The sequence below is a fragment of the Mauremys mutica genome, chromosome 6, assembly GCF_020497125.1.
Source record: "Mauremys mutica isolate MM-2020 ecotype Southern chromosome 6, ASM2049712v1, whole genome shotgun sequence".
In the NCBI taxonomy this organism is placed as follows: domain Eukaryota; kingdom Metazoa; phylum Chordata; order Testudines; family Geoemydidae; genus Mauremys; species Mauremys mutica.
In genome coordinates this window covers 76,518,589-76,541,125 of record NC_059077.1, presented here as the reverse complement: position 1 = coordinate 76,541,125, position 22,537 = coordinate 76,518,589, and the positions used below count along the sequence as shown (strand labels likewise).

At 39.4% G+C, this 22,537-nt stretch overlaps 1 protein-coding gene across 1 annotated transcript in view; it reads right to left on the bottom strand.

Moving 5' to 3' along the window:
• Nucleotides 1-1,277: 1,277 nt before the first annotated feature.
• MEGF10 (multiple EGF like domains 10) overlaps nt 1,278-22,537 on the bottom strand; it is a 148,309-nt gene continuing 127,049 nt past the window's right edge. The window contains exons 15-25 of the mRNA XM_045022148.1: nt 20,610-20,744; nt 20,067-20,195; nt 16,355-16,483; nt 14,530-14,658; nt 12,263-12,391; nt 11,455-11,691; nt 10,051-10,178; nt 9,697-9,820; nt 9,039-9,083; nt 6,113-6,319; nt 1,278-4,078 (exon numbers count right to left, since the gene is read on the bottom strand). Coding sequence (XP_044878083.1) covers nt 3,918-4,078; nt 6,113-6,319; nt 9,039-9,083; nt 9,697-9,820; nt 10,051-10,178; nt 11,455-11,691; nt 12,263-12,391; nt 14,530-14,658; nt 16,355-16,483; nt 20,067-20,195; nt 20,610-20,744 — 1,553 coding nt within the window. The 3' untranslated portion in view covers nt 1,278-3,917. The remainder of the gene's footprint in view (nt 4,079-6,112; nt 6,320-9,038; nt 9,084-9,696; nt 9,821-10,050; nt 10,179-11,454; nt 11,692-12,262; nt 12,392-14,529; nt 14,659-16,354; nt 16,484-20,066; nt 20,196-20,609; nt 20,745-22,537) is intronic.

Sequence of the window (22,537 nt, the reverse complement as noted above, 5' to 3'; positions counted from 1 at the left end):
TCACCCCTCAATCTGTATGTGCAGCTCCAATTAAAATTAATGGGAGTTCTCTGTGTAAATGAAGATGAGGGCAAAGTTTAAGTGCAGCAGTATGTTGGGAGTAAAAGTCTCTGATATAAAAAAGTCTTTTTGAGGATCAGTGTTTTTCTAAATGGCCAAGAGACAGTTTGTCTAAATCATTTAAAATTTCCGGGATTATACCAAATACCACATTTTAAAATAAGATATTAACTTTGGGCTAACTTCTGCACTTTATTGCACTGGCACACAAGTTGGTATGGACATTTATCCTAGGGTTTCATATTGCTTTCCTCTTTATGGGGTTCTGAACATATAAAGACACAGACGTCTTTTTCCATTTGTGCAAGTGGCAAGGCAGGATCTCTCCCCATAGTTCTCAAGAAGAAATCTGGAAAGATAACCAGGTAATGCACCAGCATATACATCATGTCCCTAAGGTGGCCTGATATGGAGGTTGGGAAGGGTCTAAATTCTCCCTCTGAGTTAATGAACATGCTGTGATCAGCAGCCAGGGCGCTCTGACGGCTGTGAGATGTGAGCTCTGGTTGTGCTTAAGAGCAGCAAAGTGTATTCCAAAGCATGTCTTCTTGAGAGACATGAGGAAACCTGTTCTGGATGGCATGATTGCTAAAGCAAGTGCCCTGGGAAAATTTCTGCTTCCCCTTGTTGCACCAAGCAGGTATTTAGCCTTTATTAATATCAGTAAACATTGATTGGGGTTTTTAAATCAAAGATTATAGATAAATTTCTACATTATCCAATGTGCTTTATTCACTCAAGTTAATGACATGCAGAGATTGTTTAAACAGAACATATTAATTGTTCAGGCAACTGTGCATATTCACAAGTCTTCTATGTGACGTATGTATACTTATATGGGCCAAATATAAGCAGGTGCAACTTCCCTTGGCCACAGCAGAAATGTCACCACATACAGCAAGGCTGAATTTGGACCTGTATGTATGGGTATATTTAGAGCAAACACAATAGCCTGAAGTGTCTGAGCAGGATTTATTGTCATGAGTGTTCGCTTGAATACATAATTTGAAGATGTGCACCACTTTGGGAATTCCTACACAAGTTAAAAATAATTTGCTCTGCTCTTCACCATTGTATACTATGAAGGACAGGGATTTTTTTTAATGTTATAATGAATAATTGTTCTATTGGCCATCAAATTCAAATTATACATGAGGTAAGAGGAGACGACTTTTGTGAACTCACAGTTGTAGTGTATTGCATTTACTAATCACAGCTTCAGAAAGGAGATTTTATTTTTAAGTTTGGATCACACGGTACAAACACATCGATATCACTACATGTACTTGGCACACACACCCAATCAGTCATTTACCTTAAGTGGGGTGTAAAGTGCTGCTTAATTTCGGAAACATCAGCATTTATTTTTATATCTGTGATGTCCTGAGCTGGTCATACAACTTTTACAAGGATGTGTAATTGCCCAGGAAGTTCCAGTTTGTCCACAAATCAGCCAATATTTATGTATGAAACAAATATGGGGTGTAAATGGGCACCCCATGCATCCACATGTGCTGCAGAGGCCTGAGCCCAGCTACGGTGAGGTCTCCGAGTGTACACCTCTGATCTGTCACCATTTTAATCGCAGCAAACATCAGACAGTATTTCCACTTCAGCCCAAGCAGGTTTTGTATCCAGAAACATTTTTCTCATTGAGGCTCTGTATTGTAGCTATTGTTCCTCCAGCCAAAGGCAATGGGATGTGATTCTCTTAGGAGCCAATACCCTCACAATGTCAACAATTCTTTGTCTAACATAATCCAAACTTTCAGATACAGAGTCATAGTGGAACCTACTGTACTGAGACAGAGAGCATACGAGTACCAAAATGCTTGACCAACCGCTGGCCTTCATATCCTAATCACACAGTTCAGATGTATTTAAAGGTAAACCTACTTGTGACCGGGTGCGGAGTCACTAGTTTGGGAAGGTGAAAAAGGCTGTTTGAGATTATGGGCCATCAGCAGGATGCTTCACTAATATGATCAGCAGTGGTATCGTCAACAATACTGATATATAATCTCTGATCTTTAGGTTTCGAATCTAACATCCCAATGAGATGAAACAAGCAGTCCAGACACCCTAAAGCTATTGTTTCAGACTGTTTGAAGATTCAGGGAGATGTCTTTGCATCAGTTTTAACAATTACAAATAAATAAAAGCTTGGACTCCGGAGCAGACTTCTGTTTCAAGGGGTGGATTCCATGAACAATTCTACTTCCACTGAACTGCAGAAGACATGGGGCCCTGACTATAAGTTGACTACTTGGGAGACAGAGGGGAGAATGCCTTTGGGAAGGCTGGCCTCCACATGCAGGGTCAGGAGTGAGCTGACCCCCAAGCTAGGGGTCTTCTTTTTTTCTTTTCTGCTTAGGACAACTTATCATGCTTTCTTATTATAAACATTATCCCTCAAGCAAAACACCTTGTAATTGTATTTTTTTTCCTGCTGATTCAATCCATCAGTTTACACCACTACCTAACCTGTTTAGCCCATCTCTGGTGGACATTAATATTATATCAATTCTCACTTTTATACTCCCCCCCATCCCTCCCAAAGAGAAAAAGTCAGTATTTGTTAACCAGACAAAATAAAGGCCAGCTGTCAAAAATGCAATAAACAGTGAATGTACAATAAAATATTTTGCAGTTATAAGCTAGCGCACTAGAAACATAGATACAAAAGTTAAAAATGGAGATACAAGTTAATGAAAAATGGGGTATATGTGTCAAGTTATTAGCAATGCAAAAGACCAGCTTAAGCATATTTTCCCTACATCAACTATTAAAAAAGGTGCCTTTTTAGCAAGTATGCACAGAGATTGTTCAGTCATTCCTAGGGAAAAAATTAATCAAAACACTACTATTCTTATTCTATATTACAGTCCATATTACTACTTGTTTATAAAATTTAAACCTTTTCTTGCACTTCAAATTTACAGCATTCATCATTTTTGTCCATTCCTTACACACTCATTCAGTCCATTCTGACAAAAATAAACTGATTTCATTTACATATTTATGCAATAATTACTGATATGTTATGGATTATTACTCGTGTATGACAGGAATGATGGTCAGAATTGTAGTATATGGAGCAGTAATGCACCAAATGATTTGGCAAGGATGTGTGCCAAAGCCTACTAGTATGGGGTATCCATTGATCTTTGGGTGTTGCAATAATATTAATACATGCAATGCTTTCATCACCTTCAAAACTACACAGGCAATGTATTTTCATAACCAGTAGTCGACATGAAAAACGTGTGTTGAGTTTTTCAAATCACTTCTGCATTGCATTTGGTTACATCCCATCAGATCAAGTCTTTTTACACATTTTGACTAAAAACAATATAATCCACCACAATATGATGTGATGTGAAAGAAATCTGGCAATATCATACAGTTTTTCTTCTAGATAACAAATGAATCAGACTACCTGTAAGAAGTGGATATTTGGTAGGTTGTACAGTCCTTAGGGGTATCTCTACTATGAAACATGAGCAAGTGAAAAACAAACATGAAATACAATTTCAAAGTAGCAGAAATGGAACTGTTATCAGAACTGTTCTGCAAACTATTATGTTTAAACAAGTATAGTACAGTGTAAATGTGTGGAATTGGTGTCTTTGTAAAAATAACTGTAATGGAAAATCTGATCAGGGTCTCTTCAGTTTGGCATCTATCCATGTGCCGTATCTGTGTATATAAACCTCAGCTTGAGATTCCTGTTTAACATACAGCAATTGTCTACAGAATGGATTAGGAGCCAAATATGGTGGCAAAGTACAGGAAGGAGCATAACCAAGCCACCGTTCTCCTTAAGAGTTCCACTGTGCCGTACAATGAGCTTGAAGTCATTCACTGCTGACCTCTTTCTCAGAGGATGATGGACTATCTCGAACTGGTAGCAAGTCATAATGGCATGGAATATGACTGTTTTTTGGAAGATCATAAGGATCTTGGCTGAAAGGTCCACTGTTACTGAATGTGCCCTGGACAACACTCACGGTAGGTTCTGTGATAAAAGAGAACACACATATTTGGGCACTGGTAATAGCAAATGGGAGGAAAATATCTTAATAAAAATGAACAAGTCTTGCTAAATAGTTACCATTGCTTAAAAGAAAGAACTTGTTCACTCAGCTTTAAATTCTGCAGTAAAGAGCATATTGCTTAAAAGTGTGCTGGCCTGGCATTAAAACTGCTCAGTTATGCAACAAACTCAATTGTGTGTGCATTCATGAGTTTGTAAGATAACACAATGAAACAGAATTGCATGTCCCCTTTTCTCTTTGGGCAAGCTGCAGGAATCCAGGCTCCTGCTTAAACAAACATTGGGCCAAACTTCAGACTTCTGAGCAAAGCATCAGAAGTAAAAGGATATTGTGCAAAGCATCCAATGGAAATTTGCATACTAATCCTGACAGACAGGTTATGTAATACCATGCAGCTGCTTGGTTTTCTCTCTCACACAGACTCATTAGTCATGTCCCACTCTTCTTGATCCCACAGATCCCACTCTCCTCCGGGATGCTCCAGAGAGAGTCGCCATGGAATAGATAGTCCTTAGCAAAACAATGGACACCCTCATGGAATTGTAGGAAATCTCCACATAGGTACAGAAAGGGAGAGTTAGGTCCTTCAATGTATACAGCAGCTACATGCTCTTTAAATTCGGATCCTACTTTAAACAACTTTTTTAGAGCATCTTCCATCAGAGGTAACTGTCAACGTGAACATCTTTCAGCCTACGAGGAGAAATCCAAAATGTACAGTACAGATCCCCTTAAAGGATCAGGACTATTTTTTTAACCCATGTTGCTAATGCATTTTAGCATAATTAAGTAATGTATAACTAACCATACAGATTTCTGCTATTTTTCTTCTATTTTATTCACAGTAATGCTTCTGACTTTTTAAAAGCTGTGACCTTATATATTAGGAAGAAAACAGAACATCTAAAATCTTAAAGTATTTCACTCCAGCTAGTAAGGGGCTAATGATCTTGTTGCCTATTCTGCATGAATTAAGAAAGGAAGGATGGTCTTGTGGTTAAGGCATTGGACCTGCACTCAGGTGATCTGGTCTGTGACCTTAAGTTATTTAAATATGCTACTAGTATGTCACAGTTTTCTTAGGACTGTAATAACTCATCAGGACCTGCCATGGGAAAGGAACCAGGATGTGCAGAGTTACTGATAGGAGAGCAGGGGTTGGGGGACAGGATGCACATTGTCTGAGCACAGAAGCCACAGAGCTCTGCCCCTGTTGTCCACCAGGGCTAAGCATATTCAGGACTGAACAACCTGGTACAGGGCTAAGTTATATGGCAGTGAGAGGCTACGTATGTCTCCCACTGCTGCTTTAAGGAGGGAAAAAATATTGGCTCTTTGGCAGAGATATTTAGGTGGGTGATTTATTTACACAACTGAAACTAAGGTATTTGAAACCATCTTCTTTGTGAATTGCTTCACAAGTTTGAAAAGAATGGGACTGTTCTTACAGCTACATGTTCATGTATAGAACCTGAAAGTGTATCAATATTTTTGTAGTGATTTTTGTTTGTTTGTTTTGGTTGAGCCTGTGTTGAAGAGTTAATGTCTTCAGGCCACTTTTTGGGGGAGAGTGGCCACTTCAGTTACTTCTTATGTCATTCTCTGGTGGTCTGATTCTGAGTTTACCGGGTACAGCCCTCTGTCTGTGCCCTTCAGCAAGTCCACCCCCTTTCATCTTCTTTCTCAAAGGGTTGGGCAGGTGTTTGCAAGCGATCAGTCAGTCAGTGGCACAGGGCCCCCCGTCTGGGAACACTGAGCCCTGTCTCTGCTTGTTCTGAGTGCCACCCCTACTGCTCGGAGTTCCTCCCTTTTAAGGGCCCACCCCCAGGCCTGACACGCACATGTGGCGAGCTGCGGTTGGTTGTGACCACAGAAGTTCCTTAACCTTGTCTGGTTGGTGGGGCTCATCTGACCCACCACAGCTTGATTCAAAGGAAGAGTCTTATGCATTGTGTCCTCATCACATACAGCCTAACAATGCAGTTTGTACTTACCAACTTCATAAACATTCTTGTTGGCTGAAGCAGAGTTGCTGATCTCAGCATATGGGGAGTCCCTGCGTGCCGGTGACTTCATTTCAACATATCCACATTCTGAGTTTTTTGGCACAAGTGCTGGTGGATCTTTAATAGTAGCATATGGATTTTCAGAGCTACTTAATGAGCAGTTGCTTAAATTGTATTCTGAGTTCTTCATTAAATCTGACAATAGAAAAAATAGCACTGTAATCTTTAGAATGTGCTGCGTAATGTGTAAGCATAAATATTGTGAGTAAGTAAAGCAAAATAAATGTCTGTTCCATAAAATGTTTGCTACCAAATAGATTGGCTACTTTGCGTTCTGCAGAGTTTCTCATAAATCAATAACTATATAGAAGCTTGTCATAATACTTCCCCAGATTTGTTTTACACGGTGATTAATAGAGTTACCTCAACTGCCCTGCTTTTTATGGGCCTGATTTTGCCTGGGGCATTCCTGCTGCAAAGTTCAACTCTCATTAAAGTTGGGTCTGGCACTAATTAAAGGTAATTTGCAGGATCAGGCTATAACTGATAATTTTAGAACACATTTGCCTTTGCAGGTGCTGAACTCACGACACATAAATAACACTATAATTACTGAAGGGACTGAGCTAACAGACGATTCCTGTAATAATTGGGAGAGAACTGAAGGCAGCGTGCTTTTAGTGAGGAGCCATTTTGTTCTGCCAGTGCCTTTATTGATAACCATCAAGACATGCTAAAATTTTCAATTGTTTTTCCACAATTTTCCTAATAGTAGGGATGGAGGAGGAAAGAATGAGCAGGGGTCAGTTGGTTAGTCAATTTGGGGTGTGGCTAAGGGAGTGATAAAGGAAATTTGGGATGGAAAGTGTTTTCTTGAATTGGGAAGACATTGTGAGAGTTTCTTCTGTCTTTGCAGATTTGCAGCCAAGACTTTCAGATCTGACTACTGAGGCCTGGTCTACACTTAAAAGTTAAGTTGACAAAAACACATCCCTGAGCACCACAGCTATGCCAACCTAACCCCCAGTATAGATGCAGCTATGTCAATGGAAGAATGCTTCTGTTGACCTAGGTACTGTCATTTGGGTGTATTCCAACACTGACGGAAAAACCTCCTCCATTGGTGCAGGTCACATTTACACTATGGGATTATTCTGGCATAACTATGGCACCTAGCTATACTGGTATGGGCTCCATAGTGTAGATATACCCTGATTTTGGGTACGCAACTTGAGACACCTAATAGGTATCTGACTTTCAGAGAGTGGAAGGTCAGAACTTTTCAACAACCGGGCCCTTTTAACGAGTCTCAAATGAAGCACCCCAAAATCTTTCAAGAACATCCAGAGAATCCTCCACTGCCAGACAATATCACATACTGAAACATTATAATTGATTCCTTCAGTTAAATTATATTGTATTATACAAATGCTCTACAAAATAGCTGCTCTTGTCTATATACTGTGACAAAGTTCCTTCTCTACCTTGGTGGGTCCTGCGCTTATTGGCGGATTTGCTCACCTCAGTGATCTTCCCCTCTGGTGGATCCCACAGTCTGGGTCAACTCCTCCTGTGTCTGATCAGGAGTTGGGAGGTTTGGGGGGAACCTGGGCCCGCCCTCTACTCCGGGTTCCAGCCCAGGACCCTGTGGATCGCAGCCGTCTATAGTGCCTCCTGTAACAGCTGCATGACAGCTACAACTCCCTGGGCTACTTCCCCATGGCCTCCTCCAAACACCTTCTTTATCCTCACCACAGGACCTTCCTCCTGGTGTCTGATAATGCTTGTATTCCTCAATTGTCCAGCAGTACACTCTCTCACTCTCAGCTCCTTGCGCCTCTTGCTCCCGGCTCCTCACATCCAAATCTCACTGACTAACTGGGAGGCTTTTAACTAGTTCCACCCAGCCCTTGATTGGCTTCAGGTGTCCCAATCAATATAGCTATCTCCACTGCCTTCTAGAAAGATCTTAATTGGCTCCAAGTGTCTTGATTAACCTGGAGCAACTGCCGTTTGGTTACCATGGTACTAGGGATTTGGTTAGCCTGGGGCTAACATACCTGTTCCTTACTACTTTACTATAGCCAACTGGCCCTGCCCCATCACAATACTTAACTCCACCCATTTTCAGATGCCTGGGAAAAAAATGAGCCTTCCAGTGAGACTTGAAAGTGATCAGAATCGGGCTATTTCAGACCAAGGAGGGGAGCAAATTCCATAGTTGTAGTGCCCTGACAGACTATGCCCTGCCAGCTACCCCTCTCGTTTATACCACTGGGACTCCACCTGTGCTAATCTCAGCTGTGGTGGTATAGCATGGGGAGAGAGATGGTCATTCAGGTACTAAGCCATTTACAGCTTTAAAGGTCAAAACCAGAATGTTTCATCTGGAAACTCACAGCCAGCCGGGGCAGAGCATGGAACACAGGTTAAATTTACCAAGTGGGCCATCACATTCTGCACCATCTTTAGTATCCTCATGCAAAGCTATATTATCCTTGCAGAGGTAACTGGAGTGTGATGGGGGGAAACAGCTAAGAAAGGGTAATGGGCTACTTGCCTTTCACAGGATGCAGCAGGGGATTTAAGGGAATGATGTATCCTCCTTCCAGAAAGGAAGAGAGGCAAAGAAAAAGTCTCTGGGGACTGCAGTCCACATTAGCCAGGGGAGTTGCTTTATTTTGGTGTTACTCATGAGTTTTCTGTTTAACCAATAAATTGTGCCAGGAGGCAAAGGTCTGAAAGATTTGGGTATTGCACTGATTTCTTCCTGGGCTAGTGAGATAGCCCATCAGCTTACAAAGAGTCACTGCACTTCATATATTCTCTTTCCACAGAAACCAAGAATAATTTTAAATAGAACATTAAATATCTGTGTATTTTTATTTAAATGTGTCAGAAAATAAAAACTCACCTTTCAGGGATTTTCCCATATATCCTCTGTCAAGCCCAAAAGCACCTGCAAAAAAGGAGAGTAACAAAAACACAGAACGTTTTGTAAATTTAATTGCAATTCTCTGGGCAACCATTCAAAATCTCTACAGAATTGTTTCATGGCTAATTTGTGCCTCACAGAAGAAATACCCCTACAATGAAAGCACAGATTCACTGCAGAAGCAGTGTGACTGTGCACCTATATACTGACTAACAGTGTCTAGCTTCATAGAGTTTAGGGCCAGAAGGAACCATTAATCGTTTAGTCTGATCTTCTGTATATCATAGGCCATTAAATGTCACCCAGTGTAGACCAGGCCTAAGTCAAATAAAAGTCTAAGTATATTATGTTTACACAATTTCCTTTATCAACCAGACCTATTTTCCATAAAGCCAACTAGATTGTCTTTAATTATATTCCTCTCTCTGTGGGAACTGCTCCACTGGTCAGCCAAGGAGGAGAGCCATGGCCTTGATCCCTCTACGCTCAATTTGGCAAGGCTAGCATCATTGGCAATGTTAGCTAGCTTCACAGAAGAACCAGACTGTGCCTAGACCTCACACAGGAAATATCTGCTCTGCCGTCCCTTAGACCCACATGGGGTAACATACAGCACCCTTTCTCTTTATTTCTTTACCAAGCTCATTGAGGTAGCCTCCATGTTTCCAGTCTGCAGGCAGTGTTCCCGTATAGTCCAGGACTGCACCCCGTTTTCCATGATCCACATTCTTAAGATTCACAAACAGCTGATTGTTTTTTGACTATTTCAAACAAACAAACAAAAGATAATGTAGACTGCAGCTGATTATAGATCACTAATGTTTGCACAAGATGATAATTGGGGAAAACAAAACTAAGTCCAATAAGGTAGTTTAAGAAATCAAATCTTTTATGAAAATGACTTGTTGAGAGATGTACCATGTAAAAGAAAACATTGAGCTAATACTGCTTGTTGATCTGCATAATGGCCACCACCGTTTTCTTGTTTTACCTTAGCAAGAGTCATCCTGTCCATGTTGTTGACATGAGGTGGGGTTGTGCACTGTGTTAGGGTGTGATAGCTAGGATTGGAGAAGTAGTGGCTATTGGCATTCCCACCATTAGTATGAGGAATGGTTTCTGAAAAGAAAGGGAGAAGAAAATGAACAATGTAAAGGAATGTGCTGTTGCCCTTTGAAGATACTTCCCTGATACTCAGTCCCTTCACTCTTTTTTGCCTCCATTGTCTGCAACCTTGGCATTAACCAGTTTGCAAAAATGCTGACCACCAGCTCCACAATGTTGTGTGTGTTGCTTACTACTGTGACTCCCCCTTGGCCATATTTTTCAAACATACCTTCATCTGCTCTAACTACTGCAACTCCTGGCCTCCCAAAGCCCCAGCTTCCCTAACTCCCAAAGTTTTGTGAATACAAAAAACTGTGACAATATCAACCCAACTCTGAAACAACTCCATGCTGATTTCAGGGTCTAACTAAAAACTGCTCTACTTGTTTTAAAACCCTTCATGGCCTTGCTCCAGCCTAACCCATGACTCCTGCCTCCTCTCTTCTCTCCACTTCCTTCATTTGTCTCATACTACTCTATTTCATTTCAAATCTCAAGTGAAAACCATAGCCTTTCAGCATTTCTTAAACCTTTAAATATAGTTAGCCGAGGAACAGAAAAATTAACCCCGTCACTGTATTACTTAACTCTGGAACATGTTTTGAGATACAATTTGCGTGAAAGATGCTAGAGAACAAAGTTGTATTGTATGGTATGTGGTCAGCATTTTCCTTTGTTCAACAGTACACATTTCTACTAGCATAGATGGGCTTTATATATTAAATGCATAGATTAAAGAGGCTATATTGCACAACACACAACAGTTCACAGCTATAGACACGCGGAAAGATTCACTCCGAACTCTAACTATGTGCTGCTGACAGCTGAAAGGGGCTGCCATGGGGGGCTGTTGCTGTCTAGTGTGTCCTGAAAAGCTGAGTTGCTGGCTAGACAGGAGGGACAGCCTGCAGCATCTAGGGATACACAAATTCAGTAGATCCTTGAGAATCTCCCTCTTTGGTATCTATGAAGCTCCATCCTCATGGAGATTAAAACTGTTCCCACTGGTGGAACTCCCAAGGGAGGGTGTCACTAGAAACAAAAGGCACTAGAAACCCAAATTACCCTCCCTGATAGCATAAACTTCCCTGCTCATAGTAGCAGTTACCGATGCAGAAAGGTGCCATCTGCACCTCCTCAAGCCTGTGAGGGCATTTACGTAGTCAGTATATGAGCTTGATTAAGAGAGAACAAATAGTTGTGAAAGTTAAGTGAGGAAAAAGCTTGCAATTTTGTTTCTCCGGCTGGGATTTACTTAGTCATGTCCCTGACATAGCTCTACTCCTACCTGAAATGGTGTAATCTGCATTGATGACCCTCATAGCGGGTGTATAGGTAACTGCTGGCATATTTGTTTCTTTCCCCTTCTGCTTGTGTCTATAAATAATGAATAGTGCAAGCAAGAAGAGGACAATCAGGACAAGAATAATGATTCCTGCGATAGCCCCAATCTGGTAGGAATCAGCAGGGATAGCAGTACTGGTACGGCTTAAACTGTTCAAGTTTCCTACTATGATCACACCAGCTGTAAAACAAGAAGAAATGAAAACACATGGGATAAATTCATACAAGAATTATAAAATGAAGAACAGAGGTCTGACTTCTATTTTTAAAGCTCTCTTACTGTGTTCATATCTAGATATTTTAAATATAGTTAGAGCTATGCCGAAAGCATTAGGAGTGATAGCCCAAGCCTTACCCGGCAACAATAATTCATGCAAATACTCTACTTTTATATGTCTATTTTATGTGGCTGAAAAAATAGCACTCTGCCCTCTGGCCAAGAAATACATAATGTACAAAGTACTTGACCCACCGACAGCTTTGTATGGTATTACCAAGTACAACGCTGCAAAAGATATCATCAGGTGCTGTGTTAAAAACAAGCATTCTCTCCTAGTTCACGGTCCTTCCTTCCTCCAGTAAACTATCAATAAGTCATCGGATGGATTAAGACTCATAAGTATAAATATTATTAATAAACCATCAAGCAAGTCATTTAAATACACATCCCAAAGGGAATTCATTATTTATGTACATATGATATCTAAGAGAATTTACAGTACTTTCACAATCATTTTATTGCATGTCATTACCTTGATCACACCTTGCTCCTTTCCAGCCTGGGCTGCAATAACAAGTTCCTGTGATGTGGTCACAAGTTGAGTTGTTCAGACAGTCACATATTTGCCGGCAGCCATAACCGTATGTACCTGGGGGACACTCTGTGCAAAATAATAAAAAATCAAATGCACATCTTCATATTTGAACCTATGAATATGAACTGTGTGTGTAGTAAATGCTACTGAAATATTTTAATGTTACAGATGGGTATTAAGCACCCTAAAGATTTGCCATTGTAAAGCAGGTACATTTTTATAAGTGACCAGCAGGTGGCAATGTGTTATTGGTGCTGGAGCTCTAGGAGGCAAGAAAATCACTTGTTTGTTTAAAATTATTTCCTGTCTGGAAACAAACAAAATATTATGTTCACATGTGGATACCCGGGCCTGATTCTCTACTGCCCTGCTCTTTGTTTACATCTATGCAAAATGAATGTAAATTGTCTCCAAATCATAATGGCACAGGTTTAAAAGGCCACTTATGGTACAAGGCAGTAGAGAATAAGGCACTATGGGCTAGATACACAAAGAAACTTAGGTGTGGTGATGCTAAGCATTGCAATAGGTGCAGTAATACAGTGCTGATTAAAAGTGTCTCTTTAATCATGTCATTAGCATCACTTTACTGATAGCTTTGGCTTCTTTTTATATTGACACCTTCATACATTTGTGGCTTGTTGCTTTATTGTAACAAAACTGGATTACAAAAGTGTAATTCTTTCAGACAGGAATTGGCAAACCTTTTGGAGCTTAAATTTTGTCAAGTTCTTAGACATTTTTGGAAGGGGAGGGTGGGAAAACTAGTTTGCTTTCTTAATTTTTATTTATGTATTTATTGCAATTTAAGTCCATGTTTTATTTCTCCCAAAATTAGAGCTGATCAGAAAAGAGAATATCTATTACATGGAAAATTCCAATATTTAAATATTTGGTTTTGTTCCAAATCAAAACAAAAAGCCAAAATTTTGAAATTTTCCACAGAGCTGAAATTCAGAAACAATTCCATGCATTAACATCAAAACATTTTGTTTCAATAATGTCAAACATTTTATAATATAAAATATTAAATGTAATTTGTATGAATATGCTATATTAAAATCAATGTTTTAATTAATATAAAACTCAAAACAAAATGAATCAATATGCTAAAGTCAAAACAAAACATTTTCACCTTATCAAAATGAAACGTTTGACATGGTCAAAGTGAAACAAGAAAGTCTGAATGGTTTGTTTTGAGATTTTGCTGTTGAAAATTCCATCAAAATCAAAACATTCCCGCAAAACATTGAAATTTCGATAAAACTGCATTTTCTGAGAGAAAACTGTTCTGTCAACATTTTTTGAGGCTCTACACAAAAATGTTAGTTAATTTAAAAAAAACAACATCTGTTATACCTAATTGGAAGCCTGTTCTACACATGTGAAATTGAGCCCTGTGCAGAGGGCCTACAAAAGGCTTATATACCACTCAAGTGCTAATTAAACACTAAGAACATGGCATAAGTGAGATTTATACAGTGGGTAGGCCCTGTGTTGATCTTCTGAACTGGAGCCAATTTGGGGGGTAATATGATGTATTAGGCATAGAAGCACCACTCTCTTGACCCTGCCAAAAACTAGGCCAACACAAGTGTGAGCCTTTGGGCCTCATTCTTCTCTCTCATGTAACTCCACTGAAACCAGTGAAGTTAAACCGGGGTAGAACTAGTATGTGTGAAAGGAGAATCAGGCCCTATGTATAGAAAATTTAATGTGCCTTATATGCCTTCCTTTGGTAACTCTTTTGACTTACATAGAGCTATTCCAGGGATGAATTTGGCTCTCAGTCCTCCAGCTATTAGTTTTCATCAGGGTGTTATGATGGTAATAGTTGTTTGGATTAATTTGTTATTTTTGTACAGTTATGGACATTTTTCTAATATTATGTCAAAGGCAACTATAGGTAGCCTAGGATAGGAGCTTTTTAAAGGTAGATATAAATGTAAATAAACAATCAAAAAGATTTAAAGAAAGACTATAAGTCTGTCTTACTAATCTCTCAGGCTTTCATCAGATGGAGAAACAACCTTAACTTCACACTGGATAGAGTTAGTTCCAAATCCTGTGGACCTTACTCAGGCAAAACTCCCTTCGAAGTCAGTGCTGTTTTGTCTGAGTAAGGACTCACAATCACAGTATTCGGTCTAGGGAGTTTTGCATTTGTTCCTACTATGCACAAATATTTTCTGCTTTCTACTCACTCTGTTCACAGTGTTTCCCCATGAATCCTGTGCGGCAGGTGCACTGCCCCAATATGTGGTCACAATCAGCTCCATTCTGACACTGGCATATTAACGCACAGTCTTTCCCATAAAACCCCAAGGGACATCCTGCAGTGCAAACGGGAGGAAAAAAAGAGAAGATAATCTTCTATGAGGAATATAAAAGGTGTATTATTATTTATTAGAAATCATTTATATAGTGCCACTAATTTATACAGGACTTTATAAACATAATAGATGAAGAGCTTCTCTGCTCTGAAATGTTTACTGTGTAAATTAGACAAACAGACAAGACAAAGTAACAGGTAAGGGAGGATGCGGGGATTGCTGCTGATGAGAAGATAGGCAGGAAGGATTTCTGGAATGGGAAGACGTTTTAAGGAGACATTTGAAGGAGGAGGGAGTGGGGACTTTGATGAATGAATCTTTGGACATATTTTCTGCACAGTTGATGTTGAAACATTAATGAGTAAAAATATTGTATCTCAGCTCCTCACAAAGGTTCCATGTCAGTATGAAGAAGACATATCACTGCAAACAGATCATTATTCACCAGCAGGAAGCAAAAGAGCCATGATAGCTGGCAGCTGAACCAATACAGTGAATGTCTTCCACAGCATTATCCATATTGCCCCATAATATGTGTTATCTCCTGCCGCTCTGACATTGTGCTATTGAAAAAGGAGTGCTGTGACTTTAAAAAGCACTGCGTGCAAAGCAGATTTCAGTGGTACTTTGCTGAGATCAAATATGATGAGTATATCTGACTTGAGCATAAGCCAAATAATAGCTATAAATGTGATCATATGATACCTGTAATGAGGAAAATAAGACAACATTCCTTCAATCAACAGAAAAATTATCTCAAACTTTGTATGAACTATTGCTCAGTACTCATATGCAGATTTCTAGTCACAACACTTCCAATATCCAATTCATTAATGTAAAGTTCTTGGAGAGAGATCTCAGGTATTAAATGTATGAGTCACACAAAAACAATTCTAGAGTAGAGTATAAAATTGTGACCTGATGAAGTTTCGGTTCTTGTTCCAAATAATATAAATAGTCATGCTAGTACCTAAATTATGTGTTGGTAAAGCTTGTTCCCTGTAAGCTAATGGCTAGAGAGATAGGAGACCTGGAATAAAATCATTTTCCAACACTGCTGAGGAGAGGAACGTGTCTCTATGAATCACTGTCATGAGCAAACTTGAAGCTATTCACTTCATAGGACTTGATTCAGCCCTGGGTAATGCTGATGTAATTTTGGGTGCAGAGTGCCCAGTGGCAGAATTCCTCCCAGAGGAGGTTTTGGCTGGGGAAGGGGTACAAGGTAACTGCAAACTGCCTTTTTGTCAGGGACGCACACCTAGCAAGTGCTGCCTCAGAAGTGTATAGCTCTGGCCAGGTTGGGAGACAATGTCTGGGCACCTGGGAAAGCATTCATTCAGCACATGCACATGCCAGCTTCTGCTGCTGAGACTCCTGTGGACTCCTGGCTGTAACTGAATGTTGCCTTCCTCTGTAGGAAACCCAAAGGGAAGACAGTGGTGTGAACATAGCCTATTCTCCTCTAAGGGTGAATTCCCCCTCAGATGCAGCAGTTCCAACTAATATAGGTGGCTACAATTTTCATCACTTGTACCAGCAGAAGTGACATGAGACACATCCTCTGGATTAGAATGACATAACAGTGTTGGAAAAAATCAGTGAACAAACAGGAAGTATTAAAAGAAATGAAGGAAAATACTGCTATTAATTGGTAGTCACACAACAACATAAGTAGATCATTAGAGTCACTTACTCTGGGTACAATAAAGGCCAGTCCATCCTGGAGTACATTTGCACTCCCCATCATAGGCACTGCAGTAAGCTCCATTATGGCAATTGCAGGTGTGAATACAGTTTGGACCCCAATGGGCAGGTGGGCAAGCTAAAATATCCCAAATCAATTAATTAATCTCATCTGGTAAAGACACAAAGCAGCACTACATACAAATGTTTAAATAGTTCTTTTCTACCTTCTTCAGTCTGATCAATTTCAACCAAATAGTTTCCTAGATTTTTCTTTAAACTAACTAGTCTCTTACCTTGGATAAGAACAAATGAAAAACACAAACAGGAAAGAAGAATCAATGTGCGAGATCCTGATCTCAATACAGTACTATGTGGCCAGTATCACTGGTTTCTCATAGTTCAAAAGGGGGAGTCATATAAATCAGGTTGTTTTTTTTTTTTATTGATTCTTCACTGGTTTCCAGTAACTGAAAATTTTCACCCCTCCTGATTTCCACTGAACTAGATGGAGAGGTTGTGCATTCTAATCCTAGCACAGGAGGAGAATAAACAGGGAGAGAGGAAAAATATTTGTACCCTGGCCCAGTTATCAATTAAATCCCTGTATTCCTCTCCCAAAATGTAACTTTATGGCTGAAGCAGGATGAATCAGAGATTCCATAGCTTAGCTTTAGTTTCTTGATTTGAGGCCTCTGATTTATTCACTGGTCCCCATCAGACCAAAAATCAATATAATCCTTCCAACAAACAAATCATTACAAATAGGGCCCATCAAAATTCACGGTCCATTTTGGTCAATTTCATGGTCAGAGGATTTTTAAAATAATAAATTTCATGATTTCAGCTACTTAAATCTGAAATGTCATGGTGGTGTAATTGTAGGGGTCCAGACCTCAAAAGGAGTTGTGGGAGGATCACAAGGTTATTGTATGGGCGGGGGGGTGGTATTGCTACCCTTACTTCTGCACTACTGCTGGTGGCGGTACTGTCTTCAGAGCTGAGCACCTGGGCAACAGCTGCTGCTCTCCAGCCACCCAGCTCTGAAGGCAGCACAGACGTGAGGGTGGCAATACCACAATCCCCCTAAAATAACCTTGAAACCCCCCTTCAACTCCCTTTTGGATCAGGCCCCCCAATTTGAGAAATGCTGGTCTCCCTTTTGAAATCTGTATAATATCGGGTAACAGCACACAAAATGACCAGATTTCACAGGGGGAGACCAGATTTCACGGTTCATGACCGTGAATTTGGTAGGGCCCTAATTATAAACAATAAAGTAAGTGAAGGTTCTTGCACATACAACAGCAGTTGCAAATATTATTGGTGCAGGTTTGGAAACTGCTTTGAAAATGGTACATTGAATGAATTTGGTACTGAATGGTATTAACAGAAAAAATGGTAAAATGTCTCCCTAAATGCTAATTATTATATGTAAATAGCACTGTAGCAAAAGAAAAGTTACATGTATATATGAATAAATCAGATCCCATTGAGAGCAGTGAGTGCTGTAAAAATGACCTCTTATTTTTTGATTAATTACTCTTCCAAATTTCTATTTTTAGCATAAGTAAAGAGTTTTGTCATTTTTCATTGTGAAAAGTCCTGTGGAAAAAAAGAATTAATATTTTTACAGGAGAGAAGAAACAAATTATGCACTGGAGCTTGATCCCTGATTTTGACTATGTTAAGGGTAAGATAGTGTTTTCCCCATATCATATTGATCTGGCTGTCCAGAGACCTAATTAGCTTCTTCAAGGCAGGTCAGCAGTTGAATATTTTATTAAATGTTTGCATTTGCAAAATGCTTTATATATGTATAGCCTGTATTTTTGGGAAGTGTTGCCACAATTCAAATTTCATTTTATTAAGGAAAGAAAAAAAACATTTGCAAGAAGTATCTTCTTCCTTAAATCTCAGTCCATTCTTTTTCTGATGTTTCCATATTAGCTGTGAAGAGTAATGATGATTTTTTAAAATTTCTGCATGAAGTTAGTGGTCAGCCAAGAAGGAATGTCAGGTCACATGCAGAAAAAGGCTAAGGGGTTTCATGAAGGACACCAGTTCAGATAGAAATTAATGGAACCATTATTTTCCATGAGAGCTGACAGCCTTTGCACAAAACAAATAAACTTCCTCTCTTGTGGTCACAAGCACAGCCTTAATAGATGCCCCCATTCATGCTGTTGGCATAATTTTCTTGCATTGCTTCTGTAAGTACTGCTTCCTCTCAAACACTCATAACCCAGAAAGGAGGTAAGGAGATGAAAACAACAGAATGAGAGTCTGCATCCAGTGAAGAATTTTGCCATTGACTTCATTAGGTCCTAAGTTTTATTTTGACCAGTAGTAGCAGCAGTGGGAGTTGTGGGTGTTCAGAGCCTCTGAGAGTTTAGCCAATGGACTTTTTTTTCCAAATTGATGAGACTTTGTATTGCACTGAGACACAGCCAGTTAACCTGTGCTAGTCAAACCATAAGTAATGTAAATTATTATGAGATGCATCTTCTTGGAAACTGAATAGCTTTCCCACACCCACAGCTCAACATTTTCTGAATTCTGACATATTAGTGTTTGAGACTGTCCCAGTGAAGCTATGTATGTACAGGCTACAGGATTGGGCCATCAAGTTGCTTTTGTACTAGGCCTTGCTACCCATGAAAATGCATGTGTCAGAAAACTAATGCCAGTGATTACTGATTCAGATAGACCCGGAATAGGTGTCAGTAGGAAGCCCATACTTAATAATATAATGGATTGTACAAATCATAAGAAAAGTAAAATGTTGATAAAATTTCCCATTGACTTCATTGGTGCATGATCAGACTAATCTACAGACTGAACAACAAGTGGGCTGTAGCCCACAAAAGCTTATGCTCAAATAAATGTGTTAGTCTCTAAGGTGCCACAAGTACTCCTGTTATTTTTGCGGATACAGACTAACACGGCTGCTACTCTGAAAGGAATAGACTGTCATTGGAAAAAAATATGCATCAATGAAAGCTGCATCAATAAGGAACAGAGAGAAATCTGTAAAAATTATGCTAAATAAGAAGTCAGACTGCAAAACTCAAACCAAGAAAATGCTTTGAAAATTTTCAATGTTTAAGAGGAGGAAGGAGGGTCTTGTGGGTAAAGGAACTGAACACAGGAGATCTCGGTTGTGTTTTCAGCCTTGCCACAGTCTTCCTGTGTGATCATGGGGAAATTACCTAGCATCTATATGTCTCAGATCCCCATCTGTAACACAGGGATAATAATAATGACAATAATACTCCCATAATTTAAAAGTGTGTCCTGCGGATAAATCTGTTAATGTTCATAGGGTGTTCACAATACTAGACTGATGGGGGCCAGGTATGTAGCTAGACAGAGAAGGAAATGCATGACTGTTTAATCATGAAGTTTGAATTCTATGATAAAGAAACTGCTATGCAAATGTTCAAATGGGTTTTTTACATGGGATTTGAAATGTAAAGTAGGTAAATATCTCTTAACCATATAACATAGGAGTCCTTATTTATTTATTTTATTTATTTAATCTTGTCCATCTCTTTTTCTTATAACAAACCAAACAAATTCTAGGTGCCAATACAAGTCCCTGTCATTTATCAGTCAGTTACGAAGTGTTTCCTCAGCATCAAGAAGAAAATTAAAAGGAATTCAACTTAGTCTAATTGGTTTAACAAGATATCTCAAGAAAGAAAAAAACTGGTACTTACGCTGAGAGCAGTCACTGCCAATCCACCCAGGGTAACATTGACAAGATCTGTCAATAGGATTGCATGTTCCATTGTTGGTGCACGTGCAAATTCCGGCACAATTCTTGCCAAATCTCCCACTAGGACACACTGTTAAAACATTTTAGTGAATTTTTCATTTGTATTGTTTCCCTAATATTTGTAATTGAAATCTGATGTCTTGGATCAAGAAAATTCCTATTTAGTATAATGCCAAAATAAATGCTGCTATAAATTCAGTTGAGCAAATTTATATTATTTATTGTACAGCTATTTCATTTACCTAGAGGGTTCTTTTGATAATGATATCTCCACAAATAGAAGAAAGGTCGTTTTCAAACGTTAGGGGCTATCTTTTCAACCAACTTCAACCTGGCTTCAGCTTCTACATTTACAAACTGCATGTACAAAACCAGAAACCACTTTGGGATAATGTGATCTGATAACTCTAGAATGTATGGAATGAAAAAAATTGCCACACTTGGTCACTGTATCCATTGCAAGGGTCTGTATTACAGCATTTACCTTCATTGCAGAGGGCTCCTGTGAAGCCAGGTAAGCAGTCACAAAGTCCAGTTACATGGTGGCAGGGACCACTGCTGTGCACACACTGGGGGCATGCCTGGCTACAACGATGTCCGTAAAACCCAGGAGAGCAAACTGAAATCAGAAAGAAGATCCTGTCATTTCCTCTTGCACTTTCTACCCCACAACGATCTATTCTTCTTCAACAACTAAATGGGGTAACAGTTTACCAGTTCAGTGCTGCCTTCCTGTCACTTCCAGTTCTGCTCCATTTACTAGGTGCATTCTTGTTGAACTAGTGGTTATTGTTATTTATCTAGTTCCAGTGAGTGTTTAATGCCTTGCAGATATCTAAGATAAAAGTCCCTACCCTGAGGAGCTTGCTACAGTCTGGTTAGTAGCTGGTGACATTCAGGCACTTGAAAGGATGTTGCCACAATGGACTACCATAAAGTAGTGGCAGTGAAAAACAGCACTGAATGTGTTAAAGCCTATAATGACCGTGACTCAAATTCTGGCCTGACTCACACCCTGAGCAATCCCATTCATGTCAGCGGGGTTGCACAAGTTGTAATTCAGTGGCAGAATATGGCCTAGCCATGTATTCAGGCTATATTTCACACCAGCCAAACAAATACAAACAAGAATGTGACTCAGATCAAACATATTTCCGTTTAAGCAGAGGATGAGAGGAATAACTTCCATGAATTATGTTTGAAAAATATGTAGATTTGAAAATTAAAGGATAAGTAGTTGGAAAAAAACATTAGAACACAATACACAGGAGAATGGAGTAAGATAGTTGTATCCTTAAGAGGAAAGACTTTACTCTAAGGCTTTGCTATTATTGACTTCTTATATTTTTTCTCACTTGTTGGACAAATCTAAATTACTTCAGGCCACTGCTGTATTGGCAGAAAGGCATAGTTCTTGTGCTATGAGTAGTAAATAACACTTCCTTATTTACTTTCTCCACACTAGTCGGGATTTGATAGACCTCTATCATATCCCTCCTTCGTCATCTCTTACAAACTGAAAAGTCACAGTCTTATTACTCTCTCCTCATATGGAGGCTGTTCCATACTCCTATCATTTTTGTTGCCCTTTTCTGAACCTTTTCCAATTCTAATACATCTTTTTTTAGATGGGGTAATCACATCTGCACACGGTATTCAAGATGTGGGCATACCATGGATTTATATAGAGGCAATATGATATTTTCTGTCTTATTATCTATCCCTTTCCTAATGATTCCCAACCTTCTGTTTGCTTTTTTGACTGCTGCTGCACATTGAGTGGATGTTTTCAGAGTCAAAAAAAACTAATAGAATGTTAGGAATCATTAGGAAAGGGACAGATAATAAGACAGTACATTTTATAATGCCACTATATAAATCCAGGGTATGCCCACATCTGGAATACCGCATGCAGATTTGGTCACCCCATCTCAAAAAATAAATATTAGAATTCAAACAGGTACAGAAAAGAGCAACAAAAATGATTAGGGGCATGAAATAGCTTCCATGTGAGGAGAGATTAAAAAGACTGGGACTTTTCAGCTTGGAAAAGAGATGACTAAGGGGGGGATATAATAGAGGTCTATAAAGTCATAAATGATGTAGATAAAGTGAATAAGGAAGTGTTATTTACTCCTTCACATAACACAAGACCCAGGGGTCACCCAGTGAAATTAATAGGCAGCAGGTTTAAAACAGAAGGAAATACTTCTTCACACAACTCACGGTCAACCTGTGAAACTCATTTCCAGTTGTGAAAGCCAAACTATAACAAGGTTAAAAAAGAATTAGATAAGTTAATGGAGGATAGGTCCATCAATGGCTATTAGCCAAGATGGTCGGGGTGCAACCCCATGCTGTGGGTATCCCTAGCCTCTGACTGCCAGAAGCTGGGTGTGGACAACACGGGAT